Here is a 12,291-nt window from a genome sequence, read left to right on the forward strand (position 1 = left end):
ACACACGTTTTTATTTCATTCTCCTATACAAAATAACAATGGAGACTTCCAACCAGATGCAGTTTTGTTAGAATGTATTTGAAAAGGTGTTTCACACTTTTCGAAAAAGTTCGTCTTCTAGTTCAATAGACGTCAGTCTCAGATAGCAAGGATTGAGATAAGTTGTCCACGGGAGTTGGTGAACTGTTGACAAAATCTACAACTAAAATGCAAATACAAGCTGCAAAACGAAATCATATCTATCCAATCTCATTTTAAACACAATAAAGAATATATAAGCAATCGGAATACTTTAGGTTCGCATATACATATGTACTATTCCGTTGCGCCATGGAGGGGTGACTGATAAAATGGTTTAGGTTCATAATAAAAGTCCAAATGCTTTACATAATACATAGAACGTAGTACGTAATTATATGTATATTGCCTATGTACACGGTCAACAATTTTTATTACGCATTGCGATGCGTTTCGATATTGTAAATACATACAGTTTTTAAGGCATAATCAAATTCGAACTGCAAAAAAACAAAATTAATTTTCTAGCGGCAATTGAGGCTAATCCCGTCGCACCTGGATTCGGTGGCGAATTTTATACTTATTTACATACCGCATTAGATGCATACATACATACATTTATCATACAATAATTTACAATATAATTAGGATAGGAGCTGATGGGAGCATAAAACAAAAAACATTGGAAATATACAAAAACAAAAATGACATACGAGCAGAGAGCACAAAGACGAATGTTTGAATTGTTTGAATTGTTGCTTTGAATGCGAAATACTATTCAATTCAAGAATGCCCGTAAATGGTGGACTCTGATAAGATGGGTTATCAGAGACGATCGAGACGAAACGAACGCGGGTAAAACAATTTGTGTGTGGGCCTGATGTTGTAATACAATTTCACTAATTATTAAAACTAAACGAATAGCAAGCGCGTGGTGCTCCCACTCGGCATACCGCTGCCATTTGCCAGCAAACTGTTGCCGCTGGCTGGCATTGTCATTGGCATATGCATGGTTGTCGGCGCTTTCGTTGTCTGCATCTTGTGTAAACCATTTGCCATCACATTCCCATTGATTGGGCTGCGATAATAGTTATCATTTAGCGGCGTATACTTAATGTGATTGCTTTGCGTGTGCGTTGGCAGCTCCCTGGCCTTTGAGATTTGCTTGGCCCTATTGTAGCACAACACACCGATAATGGCCAGTGTCATGCCCAGACAGTTGACCCATGTAACCGGATTGCCCAATATCAGCAGCGAGACGGCAATCACAAATATGCGCTTCGAGGCGCTGGCCACCGCATACGTGAGCGGCGTTACCAGCGACAGCACGCTAAAGGCAATTATGTTTTGCATCCAATTAAGAACGCCATCGGTGAAGAGCAGCGCAATTACCCGGTAGTCAAGATTTTTCTGCAAGTCAAGCGTATACAGGCCATTAAAATTGTCTATACGATTAATCTATTAGGAAATACTTACAATTGCTGAATGCCGGAAAACAGCTAGGCTGTCGACGTACAGCCAGAGGGGCAGGAAAATGAATAGGGATAGCTTGCCCAGCAGATGGAGCAGGCGCAAGTGATGTATGCCCGTATCCTTAAGCACCTGCATACAATTTAGATAGCGTTAAGTGCGGTTCGGGTCACATGTTAAATATATATGTATATGGAAGTTTACCTTCTTGGAGAAGATGTTTTGCAGAGAGAAACCCATCGTGGAAATGAGTGCGCTTATTAGGCCAACCATGTCGAATGAGATTTCCGTAACGGTCGCAATCGCCACGCCCGTTATGATGGGCAACAGGCTCAGGTACACCAGTGTGGGCTGCTTCTCGCCAAAGAAAAGGCGCGTCAGAACAACAGTAAAAAGCGGCATAGTCGCTTTAACTAAATATGCACAGAGTGATCCATATTTGATGACGTGTGTTGCGTTATGTTTTATTTAAAAGTGAACTCACCTGTATGCGCGTAGGAGACGGGTACCTTCCACAGCGATATGTGCGATGTGACCGAGGCGAGCAGCTTGCCAATGGCCAGCGGCACAATTAGCCGCATGTAATAGGAGCGCGGTATATCCTGATATTTGCGTATGCGCCATAAGTTGAAGAAGGGCCCGCTGTATAGCGTGATGCTGCATAACTGGATGAGGGTGACGGTCATCGGGAATGGAAACTCGTTGAGCACCATTTTGCCAATGACATTGTTGCTGGACGAGATCACGTACCAGAAGAGGCACATCAACAGCACGACCGCAACATGACGGGAACTGGTGCGTTTGCCACCCAACATATTTAAATAGTTGCTGTTTTGTTAAGAAGTTGCCGTAGTCAGGTGTCAGCGCCACAGTGTCTCTACCTGTGCGCCTGCCAGTCAGCTGGTCCTTTTTATTGATCTTTGTTTATTGCATCTCGCTGTATGATTCGATTTTAAATAAATATATGCACGTCGACAATGTCGTCCGTTTGTTTTCTACGTGGACGCAACAGTGTGGCCAGACATTGCCGGATATACGGCAAGTGTTGTTAAATGCCGGCACATTGGTCTATCGATAAATATTCAAAATATAATTTACCCAACATTCAGTATTGAACATTAACTGAAATAGCAATTGCAAGAACCAACCGGTTCAATTATCATCATTATGATATATCAAATTTGTATATCGACAAGTGATTTCCTGTTTTGGCGCAAACATTTATTGAAGTGTCTGCATTAAGCTCAGAAAATAAATGCTTTTAAATATATATGTGTATATTAAGTCGATTATTAACTATAAATTCGATTTGGTTTGCGACCATTTAATGGTTTTTTGGTTGGCACTACAGTGCAGGAATCTTTAAGTTAGTGGCCCACTTCGTTGACTTCAGCGCGCTTGATGGCCAGAGCGTGACGCAGCTCCCGGAATAGCTTATCGGCCCAGGATGAGGAGCTAGGATTTGTTGCGCAGAGTTCCTTTAATGCCAGCAATACGTTTGTGTGCTGCTGCGTTAGGTCCGCCTGATCGAAGCGGGGATCCAGCCAATAGACGCCTCTTGGCGCAGACGGCATTGCCTGAACACCAACATCCCGGCTACGGTTGCTAAGTCGCGCGTCCGTTTGAGTCGATACACTCTTGTACAGGCCCGTGGATAGGCACTCGTCTTCCGGTCCGTTCTCCGCCTGCTGCGTGGATCTGAGCTTGTGCAGCGCCATCTTTGGATTCTCTTTAAGCTCCATCAAACGCGCCACATCGATGCCTGTGAGGCGCAACAATGCAGCTGTCGTCTCTGGCAAGCGTTCCAAGCCCCATTTGGTCAAATTTATGTTCGATGCGGACGTCGAATTGAACTTGTACGTAACATTGAAATTGTTGCACAGCGGCGAGGGATTCATGAAGAGGTCACTGTTCATATATGATGCACGGCTGGGCAGCTTCCTGATGGTGTCAACCACAAGGAACACGCTCTCCGGTGCCTTTGACGCCTTTAAACGCATAAGATTAAGCACACTTTTCGCACGCTCCACGGCCAGCCGGCGCTTCTCCCGAACAGTCGGCGGCGGTCCGGCATCCGCTGCTGCTGCTGGTTGCATTAGTTTGTTTATATTAACTACCTTGACGCTCTTCTCGTCGGCATGTACGGGCACAAAGTCGAGTTCCTCGGGTTCCGTTTTTATGACGGGCATAGTACTGTGCCGCGATCCATTGGATCTGTCAGGCTGCATTGTGCGTCGTTCCTTGCGACTTTTTGGTGGACTGCCACTTCGACTGCGATGTCGCTTTTTATGGCTCTCGTGCTTTTTCTCCTTTTTGTGTTTTTTTCTCTTTTTCTCGGCAGTTGAACGCTCCAAATTTTCCAGCTCCCTCCGCCGCTCCTTGATACGTAGCTGTAGCTCTCTCTCTTCTTCGCTGACTGGAATACTTGGTTGTTGTGGCATCGGTGGTGGCTCCAGATCCATATCGTTTAATTGATTCACTTGGCTATATGCACCTGTTACGCCTTCGAAGTCCGTCTCTGACAGGACATCAAGGAAACCCAATTGCAATTCACGGCGTTCCTCCTTCTTAACGGTCACATCGTGCGGAAGCCGCGGCTCCAGTGGATCTGCTAATAGATCATCAAAATAGTTGTCCGGCACATCCGGAAAGCTGCCATTTGCTTGAGATTCTCGTTGAGGCTCTGTAGACTGGGCTCGGTCTGTGGCTGACACTCTCAATGGGGTTTGGTCATATTCATTGGTCGGACTTAGCTTTATGCTCATTTCCTGATCAAGTGACGGTGGTGACGGCGCAGGCGGCATCGCCGTCTGATCCTCATCATCGCTTCCCCAACCTGCTGCCGAAGTTCCGGTGCTGGCAGCTTGGTCCGGCGTGGGGCCGCCTTCGTCACGCAGCGGAGTGCACTCGTTCTCATCGTCTTTGGTTGGCGATTTCTCGCTTTTCACGTCCGTGTAAGCGGCTTCTATTTTCTCGTTTTTAACACGAATTGCATCTTCCATATTATTGGCAACCCAGATAAAAGATGCAATATTCAGTGTGATTGTATCGAGTCAACAAAAATATACCAAGAAATTTGATATTGTTTCTCAGCTCTACAGATGGCTGACAAAATCAAAGTTAATATACAATTTTTGATTATTCCTTAAACAGTTATAGAGCATATGTACACATTTATCTTGGCTTGCAAACCATTGTACTTCATATTTAGTAATTTTTCGTTAAACAAACTATTGAGTATTCTACGCCCATTTTGGTATTTTTATTGAAGCTCTTCAGAACGATAAGAAAGTTATCGAGTTGCCATTGTGCTGCCAATGAAAAATCGATAAATGACAGCTATTGAGTTTTTTTTATTGCAAAGCGATCGTAGGCAGTCGTCTGCTGAAGTGTGAATTTATAAATACAAATTAAATAAAATGAATCGGGCTCGCAGGAACGTTGTCAACAAACCATTTGTTTCGGGAGGCGTTTATGTAAGTTGCAATATTTGAAATTTGTTTAATACATACACACTAACACACATACATACAAATGTATGTATGGAAATGTATTTCATGATTGCATTACTCATTTAACTTCTATTCAATACTGTTATTCCGCAAATGTGTATGTTTTTCTATAATTTTGCAAATATAAAGCAAAAAACAATGAAATATATATACATATGTGCGAAGTATAGATACATATAATGTATACGTACATGTTAACATGAATGTATGTGTATCATTCATCAAACTGAGATGATGTTCTCATTTAGCACTCTTGCATATGTATGCTTCTAGTATACACACACACACACAGACTCACACATGCATATGAAGCTGTAGTTTTAATCGATACTGTGGTATACATGCATACATGTGCACAGTTACAAAATTACTCACCCGCATAGACAAATGTGTGTGTGTGTGTGTGTGTGTGTGTGTGTGTATGTATACATACATACATACACGCACATATGTGCAATGTATCTATGCATATACATTCATTAGTTTTAGTTGTTTGTTTATATTTTGTTTTCTTATCATTAAAACTACAATTTTTGCAATAATAGTAATTCTATTTTTATTTATATAATTTACAGCGCACAAATTGAAAATGTGTGTCTCAAACCAATTGTGAATTTATTTGCAACAGCCAATAAAAGTTTCTTTAATCGCAAGTGTCAAGCGTTGTGTCCAGCCACCTGCTACTCCTCCCCCCCCCCCCCTTCCACACACGCACACACAGACATACACACTGTGAGCCTTGGACCATTTATTTGTACCGCTGGACTTGCCATTTTAGTTACTTTTGGGGGCTGCTGGAAATTAATTCATCCAAAATTGTAACTAAAATTATTAGTTTTGCGTTAGATAGCAATGCTCATTTACCTTCACTTGAGTACCCAAACGAGACACCAAAACGCCAATTCGAGATGATCAAAGGTTTGGGCGGGCATTTACCGCAATTTCAGCCTGGCGTGCCTGGCAGCCCGATGAACACCAATTTCTGGACAGGATTGCGGGCGTTGGTGGTCATTTGGGCGGGGTGCCAAGGTGCCAAGCATTTGATTAATGTGATATGATTAACGTAAACCATCGATTGGTTGGCTCATGGTTTCGTTGGTGCAGTGCGTCTGCATGATTCGTTTGGGCACTTTGGGTTGTAGGAGTGGTCATGGCTATTCCTGAACTATGGTTTTTAGTAGAACCGCCGGCACACGTGCTGCGATATAAAGCCTACCGCCCACGCCGTTAGTAGATCCTTTGAATGGCATGTAAGACATTTCCAAGATTGGTATATGCAAAGGGGCTAAGCAATTGTTGTTGTTGTGGTCGCCTTTGCCCTTATAGCTTAAGTCAGGAGCGTGCGATTTTAATAACCGTAATCCTTTTAATTCGTACAAATTATAATTTATTAATTCAAAATATATTAAATAAAATTAAAATTGAAAAAAAAAAAACAACTAACTAAGCAAATAACTCAATTTAGAAAAATCCTTTCGTAAATTTGTAATTGAATGAAAAAAATATTTTTTTTTTTTTTTTAATTTACTTTTTTAATAATCAAGAAAGTTTCCAATTAGCACGAAAAATAAATTGAATTGGTCGCGAAGCAAAATATTTATATTTGAAAATCAAATAAAAAAAATTTCAATTAAAAAGTTGGGGCATATTTCGTTAGTTGATCGATTAAGAGAATAATTTTCAATACATGCCAAACACTAGCGTCCGGATTTTGCCAATAATTTTTTTTCTTTTGTTGAAAAAAATCAAAAAACAAAAATAATATATATTTGCTGTACGTGCGCTAATAATATTCGACTTTCCCGTCTAGAATCCGAATGCTGCTTCCACGATTCCGCAAGCTGCGCCGTTCGTAGCAACACCGCCGGCACCGCAACCGGCCAAGCCACAGCCGGCCAAGCTGCAGACGGTCAAGGCGCAGCCGGTGGAAAATCATGAAGCGTTGCCCATGCCGATATTCATCAAGGATGAGCCGATTACGCCCGCTGGCGATGACATGGAGGAAGCCGACACGGGCGCCAACAATGACAGCATGGACTTTGCCAGCGTCTTGGATTCGGAAAATGGTGGAAAAATACCATTTAAGAAGATCTTTCAGAAGCGCAAGAAGTCATCGGGTACGTAAATTCATAAATGACGCAACAAGCATACGGAAAAAGCCAGTTGGAAACGCTTAAAAAGATCTGTGGATCATCGAATCGATCATCAGCGGCCTTGGTTTATTAGTTTTGATGTTGAAATACAAGACATAATAATATAATCTAATATGATATTGACAAAATTTGTTGTTTGTTTAGAACGCACACGTGACAAGAAATTGCGGCAAAATCGACAGCTACGCAAATCGATGTTGCCGAAGAACGCACTGATGGCCCTCAACGAGGTGAAGGGCATTAATATCAGTGATTTTACGATTAATAGCAATCCGGATGGCGGCTTTACTGCAATAGTGACCGTGAATACCAGGCAGTACGAGGGCAAGGGCCAATCGAAGATGGCCGCCAAGAATTTGGCGTGTGAGAAGGCTTTGCGTGATTACATCATAGCCAAAATGACGCCAAAGCCAAAGAAAGCACCAAAGCCGGCTAACGATGACGAGCCCGAGGCGATGGAGACCAACGAGACAGAGAATACGGAAAATCCGCCGGAGGATGATGTGCCCATGCTGAACTTGGCCTCGTTTGCCATTTACAAGCTGTTTGCCGAATGGGAGCGAGAGGGTTATGTCGTGCCCGAAATGCATCCATCAGCTGCAAATGCATCTGCACAGCAAAGCGATCCCAATTCGCCAGCTTCGTCCGTTATTGTCACACCAAAGGAGCCAAAGAAGCCGCCCGTGCGCACCGAGCTGCCGGTCAACTGGGCTACCATGCATCCAGCCACATTGTTGTGCGTTGTAAGTGTGCCAATTGTTCAATTGAAATGTCCAAGTGATAGTTTAGTATTTGAACTTTTTTGAACAGATGCGTCCAGGACTTTCGTACATTGATCATGGCTGCACCGGAGAGAAGCCGAATGTTTTGCAGCGTTTGGGCGTCATTGTGGACAATCAGGAGTTCACCGCCACTGGACGTTCCAAAAAGATAGCACGTCGCAATGTTGCTGTCAATGTTTGCAACAGTTTGTTTAACACCAATTTCATATATGAGGAGTATTAGATGGGCAGAAATTTCAGCTGAATCTATGAAAATGCAATAATTTATCTCGACTTTTTAATTGTTTAAATGTGCTTCTACAACTTGACACTTACATAAACCAACCACACTCCGGAGCTACAGTAAATTCGTGACCATAAATATGTACGTAGTTGAATAATTATTGCACACTTTGTAGAGGCTATTGAAATATTGTCAAGCGATATGTTGTGTAAAGCTTAGCATATATATATCCGACCCCTCAAAGTATATACACTTTTGGCCGAGTCGATATAGCCATGTCTGTCCCTTCTGTTTCGAGGCAAACTAGACCGAGTCTCTGTATAGATTAGTCTTTCTGTTGTACGCAGCATATGTATATGTCATTTAGCTGACATAGGATAAAATACAAATTTTTTGTTTTTCAAGATATCTTGGATTTATTAGCTTCAATATGTTCCTAACATTTTAGCAGAATCTTATGAACAAGATACTATTTTATATCGCTGAGTTCTGTAGGGACAATCGGTCGTTTATAAAGCTCCTTCCATGTCATATGTCTGCAAGGATATTTCAACTTTTTAATACATGCTTTAATTTATTCAATACAAATAAAATTTAAAAATCTTCATGGAGCCTATGTATTTGATTTCGTCATCTCCAGTGTTGGAAATTCATTTATCAAGTTAAGCTGATAAGTTATTTTGCGTGTAATCGAACACAGCTGTAAATATCTTACGGCTGGACAAAACTTTCTTAACTGTGTATCTACTTAGCAATTTAAAATTGACAATTGAAATTCTGCGCCAAAAGAGATTAAAGTAGAGCCATATATGAGTGCGTGCAATAATTGGCGAACAAATCTTAGCAGAAGGTATCGTATAATCGATAGTTGAACAATATGGTAACAGATATCGTATACATATATACCTACATTTTTAAACTGTCTGGCAACATTAAACACAACAGCTGATGTATTGTTAGGACACAAGTGAAAACATATATATATATTGATTGCTGCGCAATGTCAAAATTAATTTCATACGCTGCTAAAAACACTTTGCGTAATACGCGCCTTGGTGCAAATCCAATGTATGTACGATTTTGATTTGTCGAATTATTGAAATAATTTTGCAATTTGAATGCTAGCTGTCAGCATGCAACCAGAGATTACATGCACCTGGCTGCTGCGTCCGCGGCACGTAACACATATTCAACTCCGGCTGTCGGCTTTGCCAAACAGCCGGTACTCCGGCAGGCAGTGAACACAGTTGCGGTGATGGGACAGATTTCAAGGCGCAGCATGTTTATTCAGACACAGGACACACCGAACCCGGAGAGCCTTAAGTTTTTGCCCGGCGTTGATGTGTTGGGCAAGGGAAATACATATGACTTTCCTAGTGGCTCGGCGGCACATTGTAGTCCATTGGGTGAGACGTGTTCGATGTGATCACTTTAGACAATTATATAACTTGCATAATTGCAGCCAAGCTACTGTTTCGTGTGGAAGGCGTACGTGCTGTATTCTTTGGTGGAGATTTCATAACTATATCCAAGGAGGAAAGTGGAGAATGGGGCCTCATAAAACCGGAGGTTTTTGCTGTCATTATGGACTTCTTTGCCAGCGGCTTGCCCGTTATACACGAGGCGCGTCCCAATGCAGATACAGAAATTTTAGAGGATGATGATGAGACGGTTATGATGATTAAAGAGCTACTGGATACGCGCATACGACCGACCGTACAGGAGGATGGCGGCGATATTGTTTTTATGGGCTATGAGAATGGCATTGTCAAATTGAAAATGCAGGGCTCGTGCTCATCATGCCCCAGTTCCATTGTTACATTGAAGAATGGTGTACAGAATATGCTACAGTTCTATATACCAGAAGTGGAATCCGTCGAACAGGTGTTTGATGACGCTGACAAAATGGCAAATAAGGAATTCGAGCGCTTTGAGAAGAGTTTAATGCAAAAAGAGTCAGTTAATCAACCAAATGCGCCTGTCAACATTGGTGGTGGTACACCAAATTAAACGTGTTATAATTGTTTCTATCTTTAGTAGGTTTAGAACTATATACATAAACATATGTAATAATATGTGTGCATGTATATTTGCTTAAATAATGTACAGCCTTAAAACGAATATTTTGACCGTTATATATGTGTTTCAATGCTCAGTGCGTGGTGTGTGTGTGTGTGGGGGGGGGGGGGGTCGTATTTATTTTACCTCAACGAACGTATGAGTATAATCGCTCATTTAATAAACAATATGGTGTTAAATCAATTATAAGTATTTAAAAATTTCAGATATATAAATTGAATAACGACCACAGCAGTGTTGGGCAATGCCGATATTAAAATATCGTTGGAAGTACCATTCGTACACATCATTGATAAGTATCGTTATCGATATACATATATATATATATATACAACTAGCTGTCGCACACTCATACACAAAACGAACAAGCGCATTAAACAAATCAAACTGTTCCCCAATTGATATTCATAGAAATAATAAAACGTGTGCAACTTAACTGAAACCCACCTGGCTATATCAATTGTAAGCAACCGATAAACAATATATACGGGCATATACTGCAATCACAGTGTAAACAATTTTGAAGCGCAAGTTTCGCAAGCCCCGCATAGGAAATTGTTAAATATGGTCAGGCTTTTCGCACTGAGTGTCTTTTTCAAGGGTGCCAGCGAAGCGCGGCTATTAAAGACCACATCCGACTTGCAGTCCTTTTCATTTTTTCAACGTGGCACAGTCAATGAGTTCATGACGTGAGTAGTCAACGCTTTTGGGTGTTACGGCGACGGCGCAATTCGCCCGCCGTCGTCTCCCCATTTATTGCCCCATTTAACACATATGCTTGTACATTTTGACTTGAATCGGTTCGCATTTTCTCACAGCTTTGCCTCGAAGACAATCGTGGAACGAACCCAGCCGGCGCTGCGACAGTCTGTTAAACAGGATGCCTACATGTGCCATGTCTATGTGCGGGCCGATAATTTGGCTGGCGTTCTTATCGCTGATCACGAGTATCCGCACCGTGTCGCGCACACGTTAATCACAAAAATACTGGATGACTTTGCGGCCAAGGTGTCGGCCGAACAATGGCCCAACGGTACGGAGGCAACAATTGCATTTGATTCGTTGCCAGCGTTTTTGGCCAAATACCAGGATCCCAAGGAGGCCGATCCGATAACGAAAATGCAAACCGATTTGGATGAAACCAAAATCATATTGAAGAACACAATCGAATCGGTGCTGGAGCGTGGCGAAAAACTCGAGGATATGGTTACCAAATCGGAGCAGCTATCCATGCAAAGCAAGGCCTTCTACAAGACAGCGAAAAAGACCAATTCCTGTTGCAGCTTCGCCTAAACTAACCAAAGGGCGCAGATATCGAAAAAAAAACACCACATAAAACACACAAACACAAAAAAAAAAAAGGAAAGAAACACCAACAAACTGGACACGAAACAAGCAGCGACGGCGCGGCATTGGCTTAGAATTTGTATGCTTTTTATAACATAATTAGTTAATTTTATATTTAATATATACATATATGAAACTAAACTATACTAAACATGCCCAAGTATTTATACGTACGCATATGCAACGGCACGAATGTGCTGCAACTCATATATGTACGCCCATTATGTGTGTTAAACGTTCAACTCGGCATCTTGTTCTCTGCATGTCTAGGGTAATGCTACAGATAATGTTATACATATATATATATATATATGCAATTATACCAATACAATTATGATATACATACATTATATATATATATATGCGTAGTTTGTGTAAGCGCAAGTCTGTGTGCAATTTAAGAATATGTGTCTATCTCCTTCGGTTATGTGCTCGCATCTTTTTTTTTGTTTTCAAATAGCTTTTGTCTTGTGTCTGCCCGCCGCCTAAGTCGATGTCGATTTATTATTATATGCGTACATCTGTGTGTATCTATGTACATATTTAGGTTTCTCAATAAGTTTTAGACGCGCTGTGTAAGCGACTTTCAACTGCCGAATACTCAACCGAGTAGCCCCAAGGCAACTTCTGTCTGGGCTACGAATAAAAATTACTATCCCAAAACTGATTGAAATGTTTTAGATACTTGAAATACGCTTTGCTCACAA

The 12,291-nt window shown here is 41.6% G+C and overlaps 5 protein-coding genes across 6 annotated transcripts; 3 read left to right on the top strand and 2 right to left on the bottom strand.

The window, feature by feature from the left end:
* Positions 1–412: 412 nt before the first annotated feature.
* On the bottom strand, positions 413–2,491 carry LOC6631310 (solute carrier family 35 member E1 homolog). Its single transcript, XM_002055017.4, has 4 exons — positions 1,973–2,491; positions 1,693–1,901; positions 1,495–1,620; positions 413–1,428 (listed from the first exon to the last, which is right to left on the bottom strand). The coding sequence occupies exons 1-4, from the start codon at positions 2,301–2,303 to the stop codon at positions 931–933; spliced, it is 1,164 nt and encodes a 387-aa protein (XP_002055053.1). The 5' UTR covers positions 2,304–2,491; the 3' UTR covers positions 413–930.
* A 203-nt stretch (positions 2,492–2,694) lies between these two features.
* On the bottom strand, positions 2,695–4,676 carry Panx (Panoramix). The gene has a single exon (XM_002055016.4). It carries the CDS (start codon positions 4,488–4,490, stop codon positions 2,856–2,858), a length of 1,635 nt encoding a protein of 544 aa, XP_002055052.3. The 5' UTR covers positions 4,491–4,676; the 3' UTR covers positions 2,695–2,855.
* Positions 4,677–4,808: 132 nt separating this feature from the next.
* Positions 4,809–8,769, top strand: DIP1 (DISCO Interacting Protein 1). 2 transcript variants are annotated; one of them, XM_032439691.2, is made up of 5 exons: positions 4,825–4,964; positions 5,576–6,250; positions 6,811–7,117; positions 7,298–7,896; positions 7,964–8,769. In XM_032439691.2, the coding sequence occupies exons 3-5, from the start codon at positions 6,949–6,951 to the stop codon at positions 8,156–8,158; spliced, it is 963 nt and encodes a 320-aa protein (XP_032295582.1). In that variant the 5' UTR covers positions 4,825–4,964; positions 5,576–6,250; positions 6,811–6,948; the 3' UTR covers positions 8,159–8,769. The 2 variants fall into 2 exon arrangements, with proteins under 2 accessions (XP_002055050.2, XP_032295582.1); XM_002055014.4 differs by lacking the exon at positions 5,576–6,250 and having other exon boundaries at positions 4,809–4,964.
* A 298-nt stretch (positions 8,770–9,067) lies between these two features.
* Positions 9,068–10,293, top strand: LOC6631306 (NFU1 iron-sulfur cluster scaffold homolog, mitochondrial). The gene is made up of 3 exons (XM_002055013.4): positions 9,068–9,226; positions 9,284–9,564; positions 9,621–10,293. Exons 1-3 carry the CDS (start codon positions 9,159–9,161, stop codon positions 10,166–10,168), a joined length of 897 nt encoding a protein of 298 aa, XP_002055049.1. The 5' UTR covers positions 9,068–9,158; the 3' UTR covers positions 10,169–10,293.
* Positions 10,294–10,560: 267 nt separating this feature from the next.
* On the top strand, positions 10,561–12,251 carry Ykt6 (YKT6 v-SNARE). Its single transcript, XM_015171022.3, has 3 exons — positions 10,561–10,699; positions 10,764–10,926; positions 11,056–12,251. Exons 2-3 carry the CDS (start codon positions 10,802–10,804, stop codon positions 11,528–11,530), a joined length of 600 nt encoding a protein of 199 aa, XP_015026508.1. The 5' UTR covers positions 10,561–10,699; positions 10,764–10,801; the 3' UTR covers positions 11,531–12,251.
* Positions 12,252–12,291: the final 40 nt, after the last annotated feature.

The sequence above is a fragment of the Drosophila virilis genome, chromosome X, assembly GCF_030788295.1.
Source record: "Drosophila virilis strain 15010-1051.87 chromosome X, Dvir_AGI_RSII-ME, whole genome shotgun sequence".
Lineage (NCBI taxonomy): Eukaryota > Metazoa > Arthropoda > Insecta > Diptera > Drosophilidae > Drosophila > Drosophila virilis.